The 24655-nt window shown below is 38.4% G+C and overlaps 1 protein-coding gene across 4 annotated transcripts in view; it reads left to right on the top strand.

Moving 5' to 3' along the window:
* AMN1 (antagonist of mitotic exit network 1 homolog) overlaps positions 1 to 24655 on the top strand; it is a 108474-nt gene that overhangs the window by 31684 nt on the left and 52135 nt on the right. For 3 of the 4 annotated variants that reach the window (XM_082738656.1, XM_082738654.1, XM_082738655.1), the window contains one exon: positions 9889 to 10077. In XM_082738656.1, the coding sequence (XP_082594782.1) occupies positions 10040 to 10077 (38 nt within the window). In that variant the 5' untranslated portion in view covers positions 9889 to 10039. The remainder of the gene's footprint in view (positions 1 to 9888; positions 10078 to 24655) is intronic. The other variant, XM_082738657.1, reaches the window with a different exon arrangement.

Genomic DNA, 24655 nt, shown 5'->3' with positions numbered 1-24655 from the left:
GAACAGCCGGATGTAAGAAACACCGAGCGTTAAGTTTTGGGAGAAGGAACATGGAGCTTACATGTTCTCTCTCGGTGCACCACCCTCCCCAAATCTTCATGTGTTCACCAATCCAGAAGCTCTCCAAACCTATTCTTTTGAGTTTTTATGGAGGTATCACAAGCAGGCACAGTTGACTAAATCGTTAGCTATTGGTGATTGATTTAACCTCCAGCCCCTCTTCCTCTCCCCAGAGGGAGGGGACACTGGAAGTTTCAATCTTCTAATCAGGTTAGTTCCCCTGGCAACCAGCCTCCTCTTTAGGGGTTTTCCAAAAGTCAATGCATTAACATAAATTCAGGTGTCGTTGAAAGGGGCATGTTATGAATAATATGCCGTATTCCTTTCACCTTTAAGGCTCTGGAACTATTTCAGGAACCAAGGACAAAAAACCAAATACTATAACAAAAGATGTTCCTATTGATCTTAGGACAATTTCAAGAGTTTTAAGAGCTCAATACCAGAAACAAGATGAAGACCAAAACATAAATGTATACATATGTGTGTGTGTATAAATAATTATAAATCAAACATATTATTTTATACATATAAAATACATGTAAACATATGTATTTTATTATACACCTATATCAAATATATAAATATACGTATTTTTTTATTATTATAAATCACAATGCTACACTCACCTTGGGCAAAAATAAGGGTTCAGACTCTGAGGTTAGAGCTCAAGCTCTTAGACACATGTAGGCTCCATGGTTCTGAGATCATCACCACCATGACAGCAACCCAGGATTGCAACCTTCAGAGTCCCAGGCATAAGGGCCCTATGGATGCATTTGCTGCTTACTACCATCATAGTTCTCCTTCCCTGGGGGCTCCTTCCACCTGCTCCTTATGTCCTTTCAACTTTATCAAGCACATTTTTTGCTTCAGAACCTTTCTCTTCCATCTCCAGAGCTCTGCATGGGTTAGCTCCTTTAATCTTCCAAGTCTGTTAAGTTAATTAAACAAGGAGGCCATTGGATTGAGGTGGCTCTAATGCCATAGTGGCCAACATGTACAAACCAGAGTCTAAGCCTGGAAATGCCTCAAAGTTCTAATATCAAAACACTAAGGATAACCAATCACAAAAAACCAACTAGACTTTAATATATAGCCAACCAAACAATTTCCTTTCTCTTTTTCTGCACTTTGTCCCCAGAAGTCTTTCCCCTGAATTCTACTGGTTCAGCACTCATAACTACATTTGGTTTGACAGCACCTAATTCCAATCAATTTTTGCTCAAATAAACTTAAAAATTTCAATATCCCTTAGTTTATCTTTTAACAGATCTTAACAAAAATGTTACAGCCTTAAAGATACCTTCCTTGGGGCACCTGTGTGTCTCAGTTGGTTAAGCATCTGACTTTGATTCGGGTCATTATCCCAGGATCCTGAGATCAAGTCCCGCATCAGGCTCCCTGCTTAGTGAGGAGTCTGCTTCTTCTTCTCTCTCTCTGTCCCTCTGCCCCTCCCCCACCACTCATGTTCTTGCTCTCTCTCAAATAAATAAATAAAATCTTAAAAAAAGACAAAAAGATACCTTCCTTGACCACCAAAGCAAAATGAATCCCTCTATTTCTGTCTCTCCCTCTCCTTCTTCCTTTCTCTCTAGTACCCTTTGGTCCCCCATCCTATCTTGTTTTTTATAGTTCTTATCTCCACATATTTTTTTGTTTGTGTACTTGTTTTCTTGCTTTCACACTAAAATATAAACTCCAAGAGGACATATTTGTTTACTGATCTATCCTGCCTGGCACGTAATTGGCATTAAACACTTAGTTGAATAACTGTTATTAATGGTTTTCTAAAGTCTATCCAATGGAAATACCAGGAATTTGATTCCACTGAAAATGATCAATAAATGTGAGTTAGGAATTGCAGAACTTTATAAAAATAAAAATAACCAATGAAGTTAACTAGAAAAAGACAGGGCTTATGCTGTCATTGCCCAGGCTCTCAGAATCTCAATAAAGACCACAATTTCCATCCTTTTCAGTTGTAAAACTATAATAATTATTACTTTGGCTCAGACTGATTTATTACTCATGAATTTTTCAAAATGTTCATGATATTTAATTATCTTATCTAAAAACCAATGACTTATAAACTGGTTATTTTCCACTCTATCTTTCCCAACTTTGGGCTTTAAAAGACTGACTAAATTCTGGGTGGGTTAAAACTATAAGCAGAAGCACCAGGAGATCAAAAGGGGTATGGAGAATAGGGTTAGAATATTTATTCTTCCAGGATCCCTCCCAGCTGGGTTGTCACAGGTGGACAATTTCCTTTTACTGACCCAAAAGCCATAGGTCCTTCTAGGTGACCTCACCTATGGCCACTCTCTCCTGGTTTTGGTAAACCAGGAAAGGTAAACCAGGGAGGAAAGTCCCTCCCTGACTTTCAGGACTAGGAGAGGTAAGGGCTTCCTGCTATTGCTAGTATAAGGGTATTAAACCACCCTTAACTCTGCTTTGCCTTAATTCCGGTCATACCTTTATGAACAGTTTCTTTATTAATACTTCCTTGCCTGACCTGTTTGAACTTGCCTGGCTGTTTCCTGCAAGGATCCTGAGTCATACATTTTATGCCTCAAATTAAATCAAGGGCTAAGTCAATGGAAAATTTTAACAATGCACAAGAATTCATAAGCATGGGCACTGTTGTTTCCAATTTGGAGTAAGACATGATATGAAATATAAAAAGAAATTAAATAAAAAGAACATGTGTTATTTTTCACATTGGCATGAATTAAGGACATTCCCACTTGGAAATAACCCATACATGGTAGGATAAAAAAGTAGTCACTCATTTGGCTTCTCTGTATTCTGTTTGTTTTCAGCCCCCTTCAGATTTATAACCTAAAGATCAGGTTTAGAAAATGTACTGGACATGGGATTGGCAAATATATTCTAGTCCCACCTTTGTTCAGAAATTGAGAAATCAGTCAACTTTTCTGAAACACAGTGGCCTGAACTGCAAAATTAAGTTGTTGAAATAAATTATAGCTAAGATATCCATTAGTTTTAAATCTCTGAAAACTGTCAAGAACTATCAAGAGTTTTTATTTTAAAGGTGGTAGGGGCAACAATATAGGATTATTTAAGAACCCAGCTCTGCAGCCTAATTGTTTGGCTTCAAATCCCAGCTCTACCACTGACTAGCACATGAAATTGGGCATGTTTCTTATGGGCCTCAGTTTCCTTGTCTGGAAAATGAGTATGATAACAATACAAATATCTACATGAGGGTTTCTTTGAGGGTGAAATGAGTTAGAACTTGTAAAATACTCACTGTGTGCAAGGCATTATTCTAACCCCTCAATAAGTGTTACAGAAAATTTTCCACAATTTACTGATCTGGGAGGTTTTATTCAGCAATTCCTAAATGGGACAACATCTCATCTAGCAGATAGAAAAGAGCTCTACAAAGCTGTTCAAGACAAGAAATGTTTACAGACCAAAGTGAGATGGAACAAGGAAGTTATACTTGGCATTTGCTCATTGGTTAAAGGGTTACTTCCCTTATATGAGGAAAGGAGAGTCTTAGAGCCAGGTCAGATAACTTGTGCTGGTCAGGCAAGCACTGATTGGTTGGCCAAGACCCACTTTTTCTGGGAAGGGTAAGCATAGAACTTAAAATTCCAGTTTGCTGATGTGGGATTAGCATAAGTGGTGCCATCTTGCACCTAGTCTAGACACTAACAATACCCAACTGAAATGATTTGGGGTTAGTAGTAAATAATAATGTATAGGTTATACTGAGCTGAAAATTAACATTAGATGAGCCATTCCTGGGGCACCTGGGTGGCTCAGTTGGTTAAGCTTCTGACTCTTGATTTTGGCTCAGGTCATGATCTTGGGGTCCTGGGATCAAGCCTGGTGTTAGGCTCCATGTTCAGCAGAGAGTCTGCTTGGGATTCTCTCTCTCTCTCACCCTCTGCTTCCAGCCCCCTGCTTAATCATGTGTACTCTTGCTCTCTCTCAAATAAATAATCTTAAAAAGAAGAAGAGCAATTACTATTTGAATCTATATTTTGATTTAAGTAGTATGCTTAAGTATGCTTATATTTAAGCAGTATAGTTTAAAAGTGAAGAACCTAACTTATAGCCTGTTCTTACATTTTGAGATATGACGTGTAAAGATGATTTGAACAATTTATTGCTATCTAATTGTGTGTACATGCATTCTTTCTTTTTTTATTATGTTATGTTAGTCACCATACAGTACAACATTAGTTTTTGATGTAGTGTTCCATGATTCATTATTTACATGTAACACCCAGCGCTCCATGAAATCCATGCCCTCCTTGATACCCATTACTGGGCTTACACATCCTGCACCCCCCTCCCCCCCTTTTTTTAAAAGATTTTATTTATTTATTTGATGGGGCGATCACAAGGAGGTAGAGAGGCAGGCGGAGGTGGGGAGGGAAGCAGGCTCTCTGCTGAGCAAAGAGCAGATGCGGGGCTTGATTCCAGGACCCTGAGACCATGACCTGAGACGAAGGCAGATGTTTAATCACTGAGCCACCCAGGTGCCCCCCTCACCCCTTTTAAACCTTCAGTTTGTTTCCCGGAGTCCATAGTCTCTCATGGTTCATCTCCCTCCCTGATCCCCCCCCCTTCATTTTTCCCTTCCTTCTCCTAATGTCCTCCATGCTGTTCCTTATGTTCCAAATAAGTGAAACCATACAATAATTGACTTTCTCTACTTGACTTATCTCACTCAGCATAATTTCCTCCAGTCCTGTCCATGTTGGTACAAAAGTTGGGTATTCATCCTTTCTGATGGTAAACACATACATTCTTAACAAATGACCCAATATTCATTACATACATACATACACACATACACAGTTGACCTAGGGGCCTGACCCCCCTACACAGTCGAAAATCCACATAAAACTTTTGACTCCTCCAAAACTTAATTTTTCATAGTCTACTATTAAGGAAGCCTTACCAAACATAAAGTCAACACATATTTTGTATGTTATATATATTTCACACTATTTTCTTACAATAAAGTAAGCTAGAGAGAAGAAAATATTAAGAAAATCATGAGAAAATACATTTGCAGTACTGTACAAAAAGAAATTCCATATAAGTAGACCTGCACAGCTCAAACCTATGTTGCTCAAGGGTCAACTGTGTGTGTGTATATATATGCACATATCTGTAGACACTTATTATGTATTTTTCTACATGTACACAAACACACTAGGAATAAATAGCATGATTTAAGGTAACTAATGGTGCTTATTATTCCTATATAACCTTCCCAGAAAAACAAATCACAAGTTTTCTTTATATGGTAGCTAGGACAGAAAATGGAGGAAGTTCTGAGCTAAAGGAAACTACAATAAAGTGGGCACAGCAAGCAAAGAGGGGAGAATGGGAACATGGCATCTTGCTCTTAGCCTAGTGCTGTCCACAAATCACTTACCATGCACCAGTCAAGACTTTAATAACCTTGCATTCCAAGATAAACCATGAATAACAGGAACCTCCTAAAAGCATTGACTAACAGGAAATCCTGAAAGCTTTGCTTCATGAGATAAGCCACAAAAATAAGAACATCCTGTTTTCCTTACAAAAAGACAGGAACATCTTATTCTTATCCAATCTAAATGGTCAGCTGCCATATCTGAGCTATAAATATCTGCCATATTATCAGAGCTATAAATTCCTCCTCTTCCATGGGGTGAGCCACTACTTCTGAACTGCTAGTGAAAATGTTTTCTGAAAAGGCAACACAGGTAAAGGGGATAAAGAGGTATAAATCAGCAGTTGTAAAAGAAATAAGCCACAGGGATGAAAAGTACTGTATAGGGAATATAGTCGATAATATTATAATGACTCAGTATGGTGACTGATGGTAACTTAACTTCATCATGATGAGCATTTCATAATGAATATAACTGTTGAAACACCATGTTGTACACCAGAAACTTATATACTATATCAACTGTACTTCAGTTATTTTTTTTTTTAAGTTTCCCTGTGTTCACATTTGTCTCTGTATCTTATTTTAACAAAGAGCTATTGAATAGTCAGTAGTAGTAGTAGTAGTAGTAATAGGATTTCCTTGGGAATTCCTGCATATACCAAGGCCAGCTTCATGGGTGGACCACTGGTGCAGTTGTACAGGTTCCTACCTTGGCTTAATGTTCTGCTTTACCATCTTGAAAAACCTAGTAACTTTCTGAAAGGGGGCTTTGCGAGTTATACTGATGATCTTAGATGTACCATAAACCTCTCTCCTGAGCACTCAAATAAAGTAGAAACAGCATTGTCTTTGGAGTCTGACAGACCTACTTACTTAGGTCTTACTTACTCGCTGTCATCTATAAAACAGCATAGCTCAGACTTGATTGATGACTACATGAGATCATGTAATCATATGTTTTATACCTAGATGGTCCATAAATAACAGTTCTGAGTTATTCCACTTTACCTTCTATAAAGTAGAGCTATACCCTTTTACAATCTCCTTTTCTCAGCATAAGTCTTAATAGAAGCAGCAAGTCATGTGAATAAGAACATATGGTAAATGAGAGTTGGGCTACTTGTGTGTTCATTTCCTTACTTACCATTCATTCCTCCCATTAGAATCAGACTACATCCTCCATCACCACCTCAAAGAGCCTTGATGACCTTCTGGCTAAACCACCTTTAAGTGTTATCTCACTTGATTTCTCTTCAGCATGTGACAATTTGGGTTATGTTTGTCTTCTGTAGCATCCCACTATTTTTTTCTCTACCTCTTTGGCTGTTCCTTCTCAGTGTCCATCGCCGTCAATTGCTATTCTCAGCTACCTCTCCAAGGACTTGTTCTCACTTAAGGTACATCTGATCCACTCACTCTCTAAAATAAATAAATAAACCTTTGGGAAAAAAAAAAAGTTCTAAGAATTGTGATACTATGTATGCATCTTTGACCTTTAAAATAATTGGCTAAAGGGGCACCTGGGTGCCCCTCAGTCAGTTAAGTGGTTGCCTTCAGCTTATGTCGTGATCCCAGAACCCTGGGATTGAGCCCCATGTCAGGCTCTCTGCTAAGCAGAGAGAGAGCCTGTTTCTCCCTCTCACTCTGCCTGCTTGTGCTTTCACTCTGTCAAATAAATGAACAAAATATTAAAAAATACACAAAAATTTTAAAAATAGGATAATTGGCTAGAAATAACTAGGACTTTGTCATCTTACCTCATTATATAATTATTTTCTTAAAAGAAAAAAAAAAACCAGCTGTGATGACTTTTCCTTTGACTAATGAGAAGAATTATGGCACCCTGAACATCTCATAATAATGAGCAATGGCGTGCATTTTCCTAGTCTTGAAGAAGCAAGTAATCAGTGGGAAGACCCAGATGGACAGCTGTGCAGACTCAACAGATAGGAAGGACCATAAAGTCCTGTTAGGGCCAATTTAACGTTAAAACCTGTTAAACGCCTAGGGCCTGCCTGGGCCTACTTAGCCATAGTGACTCCATGTTGCCTAGGTAGCCATTTTGTTGTTTAATAAATGCCTCAGCTGTTATTGATACTGGTTCCGGGTAACCGTTGCTAAAACACATACCTAAAACAAGGCCATTTTGTTGTTTAAGAAACGCCTCAGCAGTTACTAGTATCGGTTCCGGGTAACCGTTACTAAAACACACAGGTAGGAGACATCCAATGAGCCAAAGCCACATATGTAGATGTCTGTGGTGTGCCCTATAAAACTAGCCTGTGAGACCAAGGGGTGGTTGCTCTCTTCGGGGGCGGTCCTGGCCGGTCAGTCTGACTTCTAACGATTGGCATAGAATCAAGCTTTACATAACTTTCACTTTGTCTCAGCCTCGTTCCCCGAGCTGGTCAGTCTAACTTCTAATGCTTGGCATAGAATAAGGCTTTGCATAACTTTCACTTTGTCTCAGTCATGTTCCTTTGACAATGGACCCAACAGTCCTACCCTCATCTACTCTATCAAGCTTTCACCTGGTATTCCAAGGTCTACATGGCTCTCAGAATAGCAGAGGATTCTTCAAAAAAAAAAAAAAAATTACTGTATTAATAAGTAAATGCACATATTTTCACTGCTATTCAATCTCTTCTTTAAAAGCAAATTAGCACAATTTTCAGACTTATAGCTCCATGCCTCTATTGTCCATAGATACTGCAAAAGCCACATGTTCAACATTTAAATATTCTCCTCCTCTCTTCAAAAAACTCCTGTGATCCTCTCAGCTTAATAAATCGCACCACCATATGCCACCCATTCTCAGAATCCAAAGCCTAAAAATTCATCTTGACTCTTCACTTTCCCTCATCCCCACCAATCTCTAAATCCTATCAGTTCAACTTCCATTACCTCTTGAATCTGTCCATTCCAGTGCTACTACTATCAGCTCAGGCTATCATCAAAGTACTCCTATCTAGTCTCTACCTGTGACCTCTAGAGTTCTTTTAACACTTCACAGCCAGAGTTCTTTCTAAAACTCATTGTCCTATGCATGCCCTGTCCCTGCTTAAAAACTACCTATGACTCCACCCGAAGTCTCCAGACTAAGCCTGAATTGTTCAACATAACACAGCTCATCAGGCCCCATTTGGGCTTTCTGGTCAGAAGAGAGCATACCACCAGCCAGCCAAATCTAGCCCACTGCCCATTTTTGTACTTTGCTACGTAAAGCTTTCAGTTTTAAATGGTTGAAAAACCAATATATAAAATTTCATGCTAGTGAAAACTACATGAATTTCAAACTTCAGTGTCCCTAAGAAAACTTTATTAGAACACAGCTCCACTCATTCGTACTGCCTATGGTTTCTTTTGAGCTACAAGTTGAGTAGCTCTGACCAAGGCAGTATGGCCTAAAAAAACTCTACAATCTTTACTGTCTGGCCCTTTATAGAAAAAGTTTGCCAACTCCTGCTCTACATTCATCTCTCACCACTCCCCCCATTGCAGCCACCTCCTTGAACTGTCTGCAGTCCTTAACAGCCCGCAGTTCTTTCTGTGAACTGCTCCCCCTACTCCTCGCTGGGTGCTCGCATATAACTTCATCTAAACATTTAACAGTTATTCTAATTGTCCTACTACTGATCTGGTGCATGTGTTCACCACTGAATCATCAGCACCAGCTCTATTTCCACTCTCCTTCAGTGCTTGATTTATGTGTATTGCCTTGAGTAAGCAGCATCCTGAGAAGATGAACAAAACTGGGGTCCAACTTTCAGCAGCTCACAAAAGGAAGAGAGACACATAAACAACAAATTAATCCACAAGGAAGAATGGAAAAACTCAAAAAATAGCCGGTACTCTGCGGCATAACCAAAATGAAATAGTTCGACCTGGGAAATGGTGCCCCTTCTTCAGAATCCTGATTTGAACAGATGCCCCTCCACGATGAAATTCTTACTGAGCTTTTTTGCGGGCATGTAGTATCCTCATCTATAAAATAAGGCTAAATAATCCCGACTTCACAGGATTAAATGAACGTAGTTAATTGAGAGCACGTACTGAGGTCCGTGCTTCAGAGAAAATGCTGGGTAAACAGCGGTCACTCCTGGTTGCTCTAAAACGCTCCGTTTCACGTTAACGGAGTCCACTTCCAAGGGAGTCTCCAGTATGTGGAGACGCCAAATGCATGGACCAGCATCAAGTACAACCCTACTGGAAAAGCAGGGCTTCTATGCAGAGCGCCACTGGAGGTGTGCCGGGTTAAGCTGCGCGCGGGGCTTGAACTCCAGGGAAAACGCCTGTAAACGGAGTCCGCGAGGTGGAAAAACTACAACTCCCGTCGTGCCTCACCGAGTTTAGGGCTACTCTACATTTTATCACCTCCCTTCTCTTCTTTCCCTCTGTAGTCCCGAGCGTGCCAGCGTCCCAGTCACCGGAAGAAGCCGTGTGACGTCACGAGGGCCTACGCGTCGCGCGGGGGGCAGGAGTTGACGGACGGTCTCTGGCTACGTTTGGGCGGCCCTGGGCCCACGGAAGAGGCTCTCCTGGGCGGCCGCGATGCCTAGCTCGCGGCGGGTCAGTCAGCTTCTGGATCTGTGAGTCCACCCGGTCCCCGCCTCCCCTTCGCCCCGCCCCAGCGGAGCCCTGTGCTCCCTCTCTCTCCCCGCCCCCTTCCCATCTCTGGACCTCTGAAGAGGTCCTGCTGGTGTTTCTGTTTCTGAGTTCCTGATTTATTGTCTCCTCGTAGACGACAGTTGTGCCAAGTGGGCTGCTAGGCAGGTTTGCCCCTCTGTCCGCCCTGGGCGCCCCCAGATTGGTGTCCGAAATCTCAGTCAGCCTTGACAACTCGATGCCCCGGCAATTCCTGGCCGTGGCCTGTTTCTGACGGGAGCTGAAAGCCTCGGTAGATCAAAACAAAATACTAGATGTGGCTCTCAGAAGCCTTCAGCAAAGTTCCACCGTTCCTGTAACCGGGATAGGTACTGATTCTTCGAGGGCGCACGGCTCCTCCGTCGCTTGATGGCGATTACAGGGTTCAGCTTCCAGTCCCATTCAGCAGCTGTGTGACGATGGAGAGGAACGTAACCTCCGTGCCTGAGGTCTTGACCTGTCAAATTAGTGTAACAGCAGTACCTATCTCCTAGAGTAGTAGTGAGGAATAAAATTTACATATGTAAAGTCCTTAGAAGGATGCCTGGTGTCAAATTTCAAGGAGCTTTACTTGGTAATAAATATTTTAGTGAGGGAGAAACGAGAATCTCAGAGGCATGTCTTTGCATGTTTTTGGCCTATAAACAGGGAATGACTAGGTGTGTTTAACCTTTACAGTGATTGGTTATTACAACGATTGGTACCACAATTTAAAGAACAGCGAGGGATTGGTTAAAAGTGATTATCTTACATTATTTTTAGGGAGATGATTTAAGTTTTTTTTTTTTTTTTAATGATTATCAGAGGGATTTATAAGAAATAACTTGTTAAGTTTCACTTATGTTCATGACATAAACCAGATTATGTTTCATTTATGTGATCTAACTGGTTTGCTCTGCTTGGGGGATTTTCAAGGGTGGTCTCCATTTTATTTTATCTAAAAAATTACCCTCTTTTGGTCGTTACATCAGCGAGCTGAAAGTGTGAGCCAATATACTATTACCCCCACTACCACTGTTGATGTAGTAATTGGGTTGTATGATCATGTAGTTGCCATTACAAACAGCTGCATAGTCATTTTAGGCAGGGGCAGTGGGATTATTGAGTTCTTTGAGTTGTGTAATCGTGATGGATATCATTTGGTATGTGAGTGGCTGCTGAAAGGCATTTAAAACTCTTGAAAGGAGACAGCGCACTAGTGTGAGAAGGTGGGGGAGTTGCAGTGAAGTATCCTCTAGACCTAGTAGGCACTTGGAAGGCAAAAAATGAAACAAGCCTCTTCAGACTGTTTACACAGACTTTTATTCATTGTGACCTACTGACAAGGGAGCCATTGGGTCCAGGTGCTATGCAGCTGTTCTCCACCCCGTCCAAACCTTAAGCTACAGCTTTTATAAGCAAGGGGCTTGAGGTGCAGTCAAACCGGGTTATCTAAAGTGGTGTCTTTTGTGCGCCAGTCATCTCTCCTCCTTACCTAAAGTGTGCCTTCTGTGTGCCACTTGAGGGTAGTATTTTGGTCAGGGCATACATTAACATCCAAGAGGCCTGGAACATGTAGCCCGGTGGGAGATCATTGCATAAGCATAAACAAAATGGTGGCCAAAGATGGAGTCAGTTTTGTTAGCACTCCTACAACTAGCAAGGTTAATACGATAACTATGAGGGAAGTAATAGATAAGTGTGAAGAATTCCTCGGAGCAGAGATTCCCAGGAGCCAGGATTTAACCAACTAAATAAATCGGTGGAAGAAGTATCACCTATTTGATGAAAGACCGACATTTGATCTTTAGGATCTTTTAAATTGGGAGTCATAGTTCCTAATTTATTAACATGGATTTTTTTTTTTTTAAACCAGTTAAAGCATATGCATCTCTTTGTTAACTAGTTAGGGTGTCTAAGGCTGTGTAGTTGTCTAATATAACTCTGGCTAGAGAGTTTATAGATTTTTGCTGTGATTGTAGGGATTTTGCAGAAGAGACGATTTCTCTTTGGAAATTTATAATTTTTTAAAAAGATTTTATTTATTTATGACAGACAGAGATCACAAGTAGGCAGAGAGGCAAGCAGAGAGAGAAAGAGAGAGAGAGAGATGGGGAAGCAGTCTCCCTGCTGAGCAGAGCCTGATGCTGGGCTCTATCCCAGGACCCTGAGATCATGACCTGAGCGGAAGGCAGAGGCTTTAACACACTGAGCCACCCAGGCGCTCCTCTCTTTGGTAATTTAAAAGCAGTCTTTTGTTGTTGTCTTTTCCAATAAACTAACTCTCTAAGTTCTCATGTCTTCATTTGGAATCCATCACAGAAAGCTTCTTAGACCTGGTGGAAAATAAGTTTTTTAATATTGTTTAGTGCCTTACACTTTTGAATCATGATTACTTAGGATAAACATGAGGATGTCTTATTTCGGGAGTGTTATAGGTGACTTCCATCTAAGATGGGCCTCTTTACAGTGTGAGCAATCAGGTATTTCTGTGGAAATAAAACAAGGATAAAAATTAATCATTGGAGCAAACTACAAATTCAGTTTCTGAGTCTGGAGAGCAGCCAGTCGAGAAAATTTCTAGATTTGAGCTCAAAACATTTTTAGATAATGGAGTGAGGATGGCAGTTTCAATCTGTTTCATTTTCCTGATTAGCAGTTTGAATGACTCTGATGATATCATTGGGTGTTCTGGTGAACTCTCTGAATGGGCTGTATAGAAATAAGCATGAAGGTTGTCTGTACATGATCTGTTGTGGTGATATCTCTGAAGTTTATACCAAGTTGTCTGGCTTTAGGTTGAAGGGCTTGAGTTAAAGGACAATTTTAGTTTTATTTCAAATCAGAATGGTGAGAAAAAATTGGAAATGTTAGATTGAAAAGTTGTAGCCAGATGTTGGAGGAAACTAGAAGAATTCAGGACCAGTCCAGTTTACAGACAGATAACAAAACCTCAAAGGTCATGAACAGGACTAGAATCTGATAATAGGTATACTATAGTTTTCTATTGAAACACAATTTTTATCTCTATAGTTTCTTCATTTTAACAAAGATAATCACAATAAAATTGCAAAATAAGTCTAGTCTCATTAAATTCAGCTTATTATTTATGTATGTACAGCAGAATAGTGATCTTATGCACAGTTTCAAATATGATATTCCAGTCCAAGCTTTGGTAATCCAAAGGGTTTTACTGGTTTCACAAATCAAACCTCAGCTTCTTAAAAACTGGTGGTAAGAAATCTCAGATAAGATGTTTAAACACCTCTTCTGGCCAAGAAGCCAAGCCAAGGGCTTGTCCAATTATATCCTGTTACAAAGAGAATAAATTCTCATTGAATTTATGCAAATACCTATACTGCCATGAAAATAAGTCTACTCAATAAGGGGTTTTTGTTGTTGTTTTGTTTTGTTTTGAGTTCTGAAGAAATCAGGTAGGGAGAAAAAAAATAAATGTTTAATTTTTGTTTATAAAAGTTTACCAAATTGTTATAAGTTATATAATGGGTTGAAAGGAGAAAAGGGGTTCTTTAAATTTGGAGAGTAAAACAGTAAAGAACCATAAATGTTGCAAACAATGTCATAAAAATTATAACCTTCTCCATTAGTTGATTTAGTCCGAATTCTTGTTTTCTTACTCTTGGGTTAATAGTTTTGTGAATCAGTTTCTCCATAGCATGCTAGAAATTCTTACCTAGTTAAGTGGTATGATCTTGAAGTTATCAGAAACTTGTAATCTAGAGTACTTGTCAGTGTCTTTTCCATGAATCTCCTTGAAAACAAAATATTTTGGCCTGTAGTTGACTATAAATGTTTTCATGGAAGAATTCAGTATAAAACAATAACTGTCTGTGAATGACAAAAGACTTAAAGATAGCCTTGTTAAAGAGTTCACTATTAAAAAAAAAAAAAAAAAGATGTGGTTGATAGGTAAGCTTGGCTACTCCTGTGGTATACAACATTTAAAAATAACTGATAACATTATATCAGGGCATATCAGATTCCTAGGAGTTCTATGCAATTTCTGGAACACTTATATTAATAACATATCCATACAAATATAATCTAAGAAGATTAAGCATCCCCTTTACTTGATAATGTTTCCCATGCAATATAACATTTGAAAAATTTATAGTTCAATGCCTCGTCTCAGTTTTTATAAGAAGAGGAAAAAAACCCGAGATCTTCCCAAAGCAAGGAGCTTTGGGAATATCCCAAAGTTAGTTCGAAGTCAAAAAGACTTTGTTTAGAATTTGATTTGGGGAATTTTGTAAAAACTGTCAAAAGGTTTCAGTCACTTGATTAGGGTGCCTGAGTGGCGCAGTCAGTCAAACCTCTGACTCTTGATTTTGGCTCAGGTCAGAATCTCAGGGTCATGCAATAGAGCCCCATATCCGGCTCTGTGCTGGGCATGGAGCCTGCTTAACATTCTCTCTCTCCCTTCTCCTCTCTTTTTTCCTCTGAAAACAAAACAAAACACCACTTGATTAAATAGGATCAAAGGTCATTGTGAAAAAACACTTAGTTATCTATTCAACCAAAGCAACAAAAAGATTTCAGAAGCAAATATAGAAAGTACATATTTGTTAAAAAAAAAAAAAAAAAAAAGCCTTAGCTCTTTTTAATGTTGAAAAGATTGTTTTCCTAAGCAATCAAAAACCTGATAAAGACTAAGTGAAACACAGGAAATTATTTTCATGAGACATAGAATCTTTGTTTCCTAGACAAAATACACAAAAGGTAAAGAAAACCTTTCAAAATCTCTTACTAAAAACAGACTAACAATCCAAGAAACTCTGTCCTTTTAACAGAGAGAAAAGTAAACTGTTGTTTTTTGTTAGTGTATTATTCAACTCAGTTTTGGAAAACTTTATAAATAAATACATTTAATTTTAGCTAACTTTGACCATGTAGCATGAAATTTCTTCGCAAGCCTTCTGTAACTTTCTGCATCCATTTAGATTTTTGTTTTATTCCTTCTTTCTTTCTCATGCTGGGATAACCATTTTAATTTAGGACACAATTACTCTTTTTTTCCTTAATAAGAACCCATCCTATATTCTTTGCATTCTCTTCATATAAAATACACATCCCATTCTCCTCTCATACTTTGTATACATAGTTTTCTTTTGCTCTTCTTTTAGTAGGCTTCTATTTATTTAGGGATTATGAATTTTAAGTGTTAGTAATCTTTATTTTCCAACAAAAACTAGGAAGCAGGCAATGGTAAACATCTGCCATACATCAACACCTTGTAGTAGATTAGCAAATTTATGAACACTTTATTACAAGAAATTATATTTTTTAAAGACATGCACTTTCACAGTACATTTTTTAAATGTGGCAAAAGACATGTCTACAAAGATCCAAGTATTTTTTTGTTTCTTTATAAAAATTAAGTGGCCAAAAGTAAATAAACTTAAACGTAAGTTTGGCAATTAATGTTTTAATACATTATCTTATTTGGAAATGACCTACGTTTCATTTCATTTCACTCATCTACATTAGATGAATATCCATCATCTAATTTGTCTACTTAATTTGTTTTTAATAATTATGCTTGGATTAACTATTAATACCTAACATCTTAAGTTTTTCTTGCTTACACATTTTGTAATGGAGATTAGCATCAGCTTATTTGACTAGTAAACCCAGGTAGGAAAGATTGTATTTTTGCATTATATTTAATGTTGATTACTCTGAAGACATGCCTGTTTTAATTAAATCAACACATTTAAACTATTTGCAAAGCTTTTATTCATTGAAGATTATCCCAGATCTTATGAACTCGAAAAGCATTTGGGTTAGTTTCTATATTTCTGAGAGTTTTGAGAATGCTTAACTTATGTAAGTACTTATTTTTCTTCAAGCAAATTAAATAGAGCTCTTTTTCAAAATCACATATACATGATACACATTCATAGAAACATATACATTAATACATAGGCAGTTGTAAATAGATTTTATAGCTTTCATTTCAAAAAAAATTTTTTTTAAAGATTTTATTTATTTATGTGACAGAGAGAAATCACAAGTAGATGGAGAGGCAGGCAGAGAGAGAGGAAGGGAAGCAGGCTCCCTGCTGAGCAGAGAGCCCGATGTGGGACTCGATCCCAAGACCCTGAGATCATGACCTGAGCCGAAGGCAGCAGCTTAACCCACTGAGCCACCCAGGTGCCCCTCATTTCAAAATTTTAACTGTGTGTCAAGTATAGTAATACAAAACTCAAAAGAACAGCTGGACCCAGACTGTGTTTCTGGCAGATAGAATAACTGAAGTTTATCTACTCAGATGATTTAAGCTTTTTACCACAAGTTTTTTATTTGTGTGCTGCAAGAATTCTCTAGAGAGCTATTTTTGGAGTCAATTTGTCTTTTTTTTTTTTTAAGATTTTATTTATTTATTTGACAGACAGTAGGCAGAGAAACAGGCAGACAGAGAGGGGGAAGCAGGCCCCCTGCCGAGCAGAGAGCCTGATGTGGGACTCGATCCCAGGACCCTGGGATCATGACCTGAGCCGAAGGCAGAGGCTTCCACTGAGCCACCCAGGTGCCCCTGGAGTCAATTTGTCTTATAGACACTTTGGCATACCAACAAATGAATGCATTTATTGTCTTTAAGAAATTTTTCATCCTCTTTTTTAAAAGGTTTTCCTAAGGTGGGCTATTTTATGTAAGTTAAGGATTTTCCCATAATAGTCAATACAGTTCCATTTATTCTTTGTAAAGTTCACTCATTTTTTTCAAAAAGGTGTAAGATCTGAGTTTTGGACCAGTTGGAACCCATCTTTGCCTTTGATTGCTTAGGAATTCTTAATTATCGGGGGTACTGTTTTTCAGTGGCTGTTCCAAAACAGAGGGGATCACATATTTCACCCTCTTTTGAACAGAATAGTGTGACTTACTGAAAAGCTTCAGTAAAGGTTACTCAGTAAAACCAGAAAGGTCAATGCAAAGGGAATTGAGTTTGAATCTGAGAAAGACTTATCCTGGAATTCCATGTTTGGTAAGAAAGCAGTGTGCAATGGGCTTCATGGCTGTTGGATCCTGGTTACTCACAGGCCTTGGGACTGAGTTGGGATCATCTTTGGATCCCACTTCTGACACCAGAAACTGTTAAAATAAAATTCAGAGTTTTACTTGATAGGAATATTTTACTGAGCGAGAAATACATTGTCAGCAAACTGGGGGACTTCAAACTAGAAGTGGTTACAATCTCAGAGGGATGTAATTACAGAATGGCTTACAAGGTGAGAATGAGGAAGTTGTTTAATCTTTACAATGACTGGTTATTTACAAGAGGAATTTACACAGTATGAAGATTCCTCAGAAAGTTAAAAATAGGATTACTGTATGATCCAATAATTTCACTACTGGGTATTTACCCAAGGAATACAAAAACACTAATTCAAAAAGATATATATACCCCATGTTTTTTTTTTTTTTTCCTTTCTTAAAATTAACATATAATGTATTATTTGTTTCAGGGGTACAGGTTTGTGTACCCCTCTGTTGATTGCAGCATTATTTTCAATAGCCAAATTATGGAAACCACCCAAGGGTCCATTGATAGACGAATGAATGAAGACATGAAACACATGCAATACATGCTTATGCACACATGCATGCATGCACACATTGAAATATTATTCAGCCATAAAAAAGAATGAAATATTGTCATTTGAAACAGCATGGATGGAGCTAGAGAATATAATGCTAAGTAAAATAAGAGAAAGAAAAATATCATATGATTTCACCCTTTCTTTTTTTTAATTAACATATAATGGATTATATGGGGTTATAAGGGGTACAGGTCTGTGAATCACCAGATTTACATGCTTCACAGCACTCACCATAGCACATACCTTCCCCAATATCAGTAACCCTACCACCCTCTCCCTACACCCCTCCCCGCGGCAACCTTCAGTTTGTTTTGTGAGATTAAGAGTCTCTTATGGTTTGTCTCCCCCCCAGTCCCATCTTATTTCATTTATTCTTTTCCTATCCCCCCAAACCCCCTATATTGCCTCTCAGCTTCCTCATATCAGGGAGATCATATGATAATTATCTTTCTCTGATCAACCTATTTCGCTAGGCATAATACTCTCTTGTTCCATCCAAGTTGGTGTAAATGGCAAGATTTCATTTATGTGTGATGGCTGCATAGTATTCCATTGTTTGTGTGTGTGTATATATCTATATCTATATCTATATCTATATCTATATCTATATCTATATCTATATCTATATATATATGTATATATACCACCTCTTCTTTATCCATTCATCTGTTGATGGACATCTAGGTTCTTTCCATAGTTTGGCTATTGTGGACATTGCTGCTATAAACATTCAGGTGCACTTGCACCTTCAGATTACCACATTTGTAACTTTAGGGCAAATACCCAGTAGTGCAATTGCTGGGTCATAGGGTAGCTCTATTTTCAACTTTATGAGGAACCTCTGTGCTGTTCTCCAGAGTGGTTGCACCAGCTTTCATACCCACCAACAGTGTAGGAGGGTTCCCCTTTCTCTGCATCCTCGCCAGCATCTGTCATTTTCTGACTTGTTAATTTTAGCCGTTCTGACTGGTGTGCAGTGGTATCTCATTGTGGTTTTGATTTGTATTTCCCTGATACTGAGTGACGTGGAGCACTTTTTCATGTGTTTGTTGTCCATCTGGATGTCTTCTTTGTAGAAATGTCTGTTCTGTGTCCTCTGCCCATTTCTTGATTGGATTAATTATTCTTTGGGTGTTGAGTTTGATAAGTTCTTTATAGATTTTGGGTAATAGACCTTTATCTGATATGTCATTTGCAAATATCTTCTTCCATTCTGCCAGTTGTCTTTTGCCACTTCCAGTCGGCAACAAGAGAAGAATTAGGCACAAACAAGTCAGCTGCAAAAGACTGGGAGCAGGGGACAACAGTCGAAAAGGACTGCTGCCAACTCCACTGTCTCACTTTTATTAGATAGAAAACAATAGCCAACAAAAGGATTGAAGACGTTAGTCACGTCTTGCAGGCAAGCAAGGAGGAGGGTAAGGTTTATAGTTAACCAAGCACATTAAAAGGACTCATCTAACTAACAACGAGCACTTCTGAGAAGAGAAAGGAGTGACAACGAAAAAGGGAAGCAGGCGGTTTTCGTTCCACCCTGAGCTGACCGGGCGTTCCCGGGTGCTCGGCTTCCCTGAAGCAGGCGGCGTTCTGCCCTGGGTGGGCCGGGCGTTCCCGGCTGCCTGGCTTCGGTTAAGGGGTGGCCTTCCGCCCTGAGTGAGCCAGGTATCCCTAGCTGCCCAGCTTCTGTGAAGGGGCGGCGTTCCACCCTGAGAGAGCCAGGCATCCCCAGCAGCCCAGCTTCATGGTCGTACATTGTCCTTCTCCCCAAAGACCTGTTGTCAGTATATGTATTTCTTAAGGCCATATCTAAATGTGCTTGGCAACTGGTAAAATCCTCCAGGGGTTACAGTTTAAGTAACAAATTGTTCCAAGGGGCAGCAATAGTCTTTTGGTTTTGTTAACCATTTCCTTTGCTATACAGAACCTTTTGATCTTGATGAATTCCCAATAGTTCATTTTTGTCCTTGCTTCCCTTGCCTTTGGCGATGTTCCTAGGAAGATGTTGCTGCAGCTGAGGTTGAAAAGGTTGCTGCCTGTGTTCCCCTCAAGGATTTTGATGGATTCCTTTTTCACATTGAGGTCCTTCAACCGTTTTGAGTCTATTTTTGTGTGTGGTATAAGGAAATGGTCCAGTTTCATTTTTCTGCAAGTGGCTGTCCAATTTTCCCAACACCATTTCCCATTGAAGAGGCTGTCTTTTTTCTATTGGGTAATCTTTCCTGCTTTGTCAAAGGTTAGTTGACCATAGAGTTGAGGGTCTATTTTTGGGCTATCTATTCTGTTCCATTGATCTATGTGTCTGTTTTTGGGCCAGTACCATACTTTCTTGATGATGACAGCTTTGTAATAGAGTTTGAAGTATGGAATTGTGATGCCACCAACCTTGGCTTTCTTTTTCAATAGTCCTTTGGCTATTCGAGGTCTTTTCAGGTTCCATATAAATTTTAGGATTATTTGTTCCATTTCTCTGAAAAAATGGGTGGGATTTTGATAGGGATTGCATTAAATGTGTAGACTGCTTTAGGTAGCATAGACATTTTCACAATATTTGTTCTTCCTATCCATGGCATGGAACCTTTTTCCATTTATTTGTGTCTTCCTCAATTTCTTTCATGAGTACTTTATAGTTTTCTGAGTATAGATTCTTTGCCTCTTTGGTTAGGTTTATTCCTAGGTATCTTATAGTTTTGGGTGCAATTGTAAATGGGATGGACTCCTTAATTTCTCTTTCTTCTTATATCATGACACTTTGCTGAATTCCTGTACAAGTTCTAGCAGATTTGGAGTGGAGTCTTTTGGGTTTTCCACCTAAAGTATCATATCATCTACGAAGAGTGATAGTTTGACTTCTTCTTTGCCGATATGGTTGCCTTTAGTTTCTTTTTGTTGTCTGAGTGCTGAGGCTAGGACTTCTAGTAGTATGTTGAATAGCAGTGGTGATAATGGACATCCCTGCAGTGTTCCTGATCTTAGTGGAAAAGGTCTCAGTTTTTCTCCATTGAGAATGATATTTACGGTGGGTTTTTCATAGATAGCTTTGATGATATTGAGGTATGTGCCCTCTTATCCCTACACTTTGAAGAGTTTTGATCAGGAAAGGGATGCTGTCCTTTGTTTAATGCTTTTTCAGCGTCTGTTGATAGTACCATATAGTTGTTCTTTCTTTTATTGATGTATTATATCACATTGATTGATTTGTGGATGTTGAACCAACCTTGCAGCCCTGGAATAAATCCCACTTGGTTGTGGTGAATAATCCTCTTAAGGTACTGTTGGATCCTACTGGTTAGTATTTTGGTGAGAATTTTTGTATCTATGTTCATCAGGGATATTGGTCTATAATTCTCCTTTTAGATGGAGTCTTTGTCTGGTTCTGGGATCAAGGTAATGCTGGCCTCATAAAATGAGTTTGGAAGTTTTCCTTCCATTTCTATTTTTTGGAACTTCCATTTGGAAGTTTGGAAATTCCAAAATGGAATTTTCATTTTCTCTGTTTCCGGAGAACAGGAATTAGCTCTTCTTTAAATGTTTGGTAAAATTCCACTGGCAAGCTGTCTGGCCCTGGGCCCTTGTTTGTTGGGAGATTTTTGATGACTGCTTCAATCTCCTTACTGGTTATGGGTCTGTTCAGGTCTTCTATTTCTTCCTGGTTCAGTTGTGGTAGTTTATATGTCTCTAGGAATGCATCCATTTCTTCCAGATTGTCAAATTTGCGGGCATAGAGTTGCTCATAATATGTTCTTATAATTGTTTGTATTTCCTTGATGTTGGTTGTGATCTCTCCTCTTTCATTCATGATTTTATTTATTTGGGTCCTTTATCTTTTCTTTTTGATAAGTCTGGCCATGGGTTTATCAATCTTATTAATTCTTTTCAATGAACCACCTCCTAGTTTCGGTGATTTGTTTGTTTGTTTTTTCTTTCTGTTTCATTGATTTCTGCTCTGATCTTTATTATATCTCTTCTGCTGGGTTTAGGCTTTCTTGGTGGTTCTTTCTCCAGCTCCTTTAGGTGTAGGGTTAGGTTGTGTATTTGAGACCTTTCTTGTTTCTTGAGAAAGGCTTGTATTGCTATATATTTTTTTCTCAGGACTGCCTTTGCTGTGTCCCACAGATTTTGAACAGTTGTGTTTTTATTATCATTTGCATCCATGAATTTTTTCAATTCTTCCTTAATTTCCTGGTTGACCCCATTCATTCTTTAGAAGGATGCTGTTTAGTCTCCATGTATTTGGGTTCTTTCCAAATTTCCTCTTGTGATTGAGTTCTAGGTTCAGAGCGTTATGGTCTGATAATATGCAGGGAATGATCCCAATCTTTTGGTACTGGTTGAGACCTGCTTTGTGACCCAGGATACGATCTATTCTGGAGAATGGTCCATGTGCACTTGAGAAGAATGTGTATTCTGCTGCTTTGGGATGGAATGTTCTGAGTATATCTGTGTGTTCATCTGGTGCAGTGTATAATTTAAGGCCTTTATTTCTTTGTTGATCTTTTGCTTGGATGATCTGTCCATTTCAGTGAGGGGAGTGTTAAAGTCCCCTACTATTATTGTATTATTGTTGATGTGTTTCTTTGATTTTGTTATTAATTGGTTTATATAGTTGGCTGTTCCCATGTTAGGGGCATAGATATTTAAAATTGTTAGATCTTCTTGTTGGACAGACCCTCTGAGTATGATATAATGTCCTCCTTATCTCTTATTATAGCCTTTGGCTTAAAATCTAATTTGTCTGATATAAGGATTGCAATCCAAGCTTTCTTTGGGTGTCCATTAGCATGGCAAATTGTTTTCCACCTGCTCACTTTAAATATGGAGATGTCTTTTTGTCTGAAATGAGTTTCTTAAAGACAGCATATTAATGGGTTTCATTTTTTTAATCCATTCTGATACCCTGTGTCTTTTGATTGGGGCATTTAGCCCATTTACAATCAGGTTAAGTATTGAGAGATGTGAATTTAGTGCCATTGTATTGCCTTTAAGGTGTGTATTACTGTATATTGTCTCTCTTCCTTTCTGGTCTACTAATTTCAGGCTCTTTCTTTGCTTAGAGGATTCCTTTCAATATTTCCTATAAAGCTCATTTGGTGTTTACAAATTCTTTTAGTTTTTGTTTGTCCTGGAAGCTTTTAATCTCTCCTTCTATTTTTAATGATAACCTAGCTGGATATAGTATTTTTGGCTGCATGTTTTTCTCATTTAGTGCTCTGAATATATCATGCCCGTTCTTTCTGGGGGGTCTCTGTGGATAAGTGTGCTACCAGTCTAATATTTTTACCATTGTATGTTACAGACTTCTTTTCCCAGGATGCTTTTAGGATTTTCTCTTTGTCACTAAGACTTGTAAGTTTTACTATTAGATGATGGGTTATGGACCTATTCTTATTGATTTTGAGGGGGGTTGTCTGTGCCTCCTGGATTTTGATGTTTGTTTGCTTGGCCATATTAGGGAAATTCTCTATAATAATTCTCTCCAATATAACTTCTGCTCCCCTCTCTCTTTCTTCTTCTTCTGGAGTCCCAATTATTCTGTTGTTTTGTCTTATGGTATCAGTTATCTCTTGAATTCTCCCCTCGTGGTCTAGTAGTTGTTTGTCTCTCTTTTGCTCAGCTTCTTTATTCTCTGTCATTTGGTCTTTTATATTACTAATTCTGTTTTCTGCCTCATTTATCCTAGCAGTAAGAGTCTCCATTTTTTATTGCACCTCATTAATAGCTTTTTTGATTTCAGCTTGGTTAGATTTTAGTTCGTTTATTTCTCCAGAAAGGGCTTTTATTTCCCCAGACAGAGTTTCTCTAATATCTTCCATGCATTTTTCGAGCCCAGCTAGCACCTTGAGAATCATCATTCTGAACTCTAGATCAGTCATATTACCAATGTCCGCATGAGTTAGGTCCCTAGTCTTTGGTACTGCCTCTTTTTTTTTAATGGTTTATTTTTCTGTCTTGTCATTTTATCCAGATAAGAATATATGAAGGAGAGAATAAAATACTAAAAGGGTGTCAAAGACCCCAGGAAAATGTGCTTTAACCAAATCAGAAGAGATCCCAAATCGTGGGGGGAAGTAAGGGGGTAAAAAGAAGTTCAGAAAAAAAACATTTAAAGGAAAAAAATATAAAATATTGAAAAGAAAGTATATATATTAGACTGGTGAATAGAACAGAGTAACCCATTTAAATTTGGGAGTATTTTGGTGTCTTAGAAGGAACTATCTATCAAAATTTTAAAGAATGAAAAACTTTATATATACATACACACAAAATAAGGGTAAACATGGTGAAGGGATGGAATATGACTCAAAAGATGAAAATTCTTTTAAAAAACCTTTTGAAAAAGGAGTTGATAAGATAAATTGGTTGGGAGAACAAAGAAAAAGAAAGTGGGGAGAATTTGCTCAGGCTGGAGAGTAGAACAAAGCCCTGTGCTAGATTTAGAGTATATTTTGCTCTATTATAAGAAGTTCTATCCCAATTTTTTTTTTTTTTTTTGGAAGTAAAAACCCTATGTGTATACAAAAAACAAATTTTAGATACAATGAAGGATAAAATATGATTTTAATAATGAAGGTTCAAAAAGATTTTTTATGAAAGATATTTTTAAGATAAACTAGTTAAAAAACAGTAAAAGAGAAAAGAATAAAAGTTTAAAAAATTAGCATAAGAAAAAAATAAAATTAAAAAAATTAACTTTGCCAGACTAAAGAATCATGTGGAGAAAACCATGAATTCCATGCTTTGCTTTCTCCTCCTCTGGAATTCCGCTGTTCTCCTTGGTAAGTGAACTTGGTCTTGGCTGGATTGCTGATTTTCTGCGGGAGGGGCCTGTTGTAGTGTTTCTCAGGTGTCTTTGCCAGAGGCAGAATTGCACCACCCTTACCAAGGGCTGGGCTAAGTAATCCACTCGGTTTTGATTTTGGAAACT

Source organism: Mustela nivalis (assembly GCF_964662115.1).
Source record: "Mustela nivalis genome assembly, chromosome: 7".
Taxonomy (NCBI): Eukaryota; Metazoa; Chordata; class Mammalia; order Carnivora; family Mustelidae; genus Mustela; species Mustela nivalis.
Note: the sequence above shows the minus strand (reverse complement) of the source record. Positions and strands in the feature narration are given on the sequence as shown.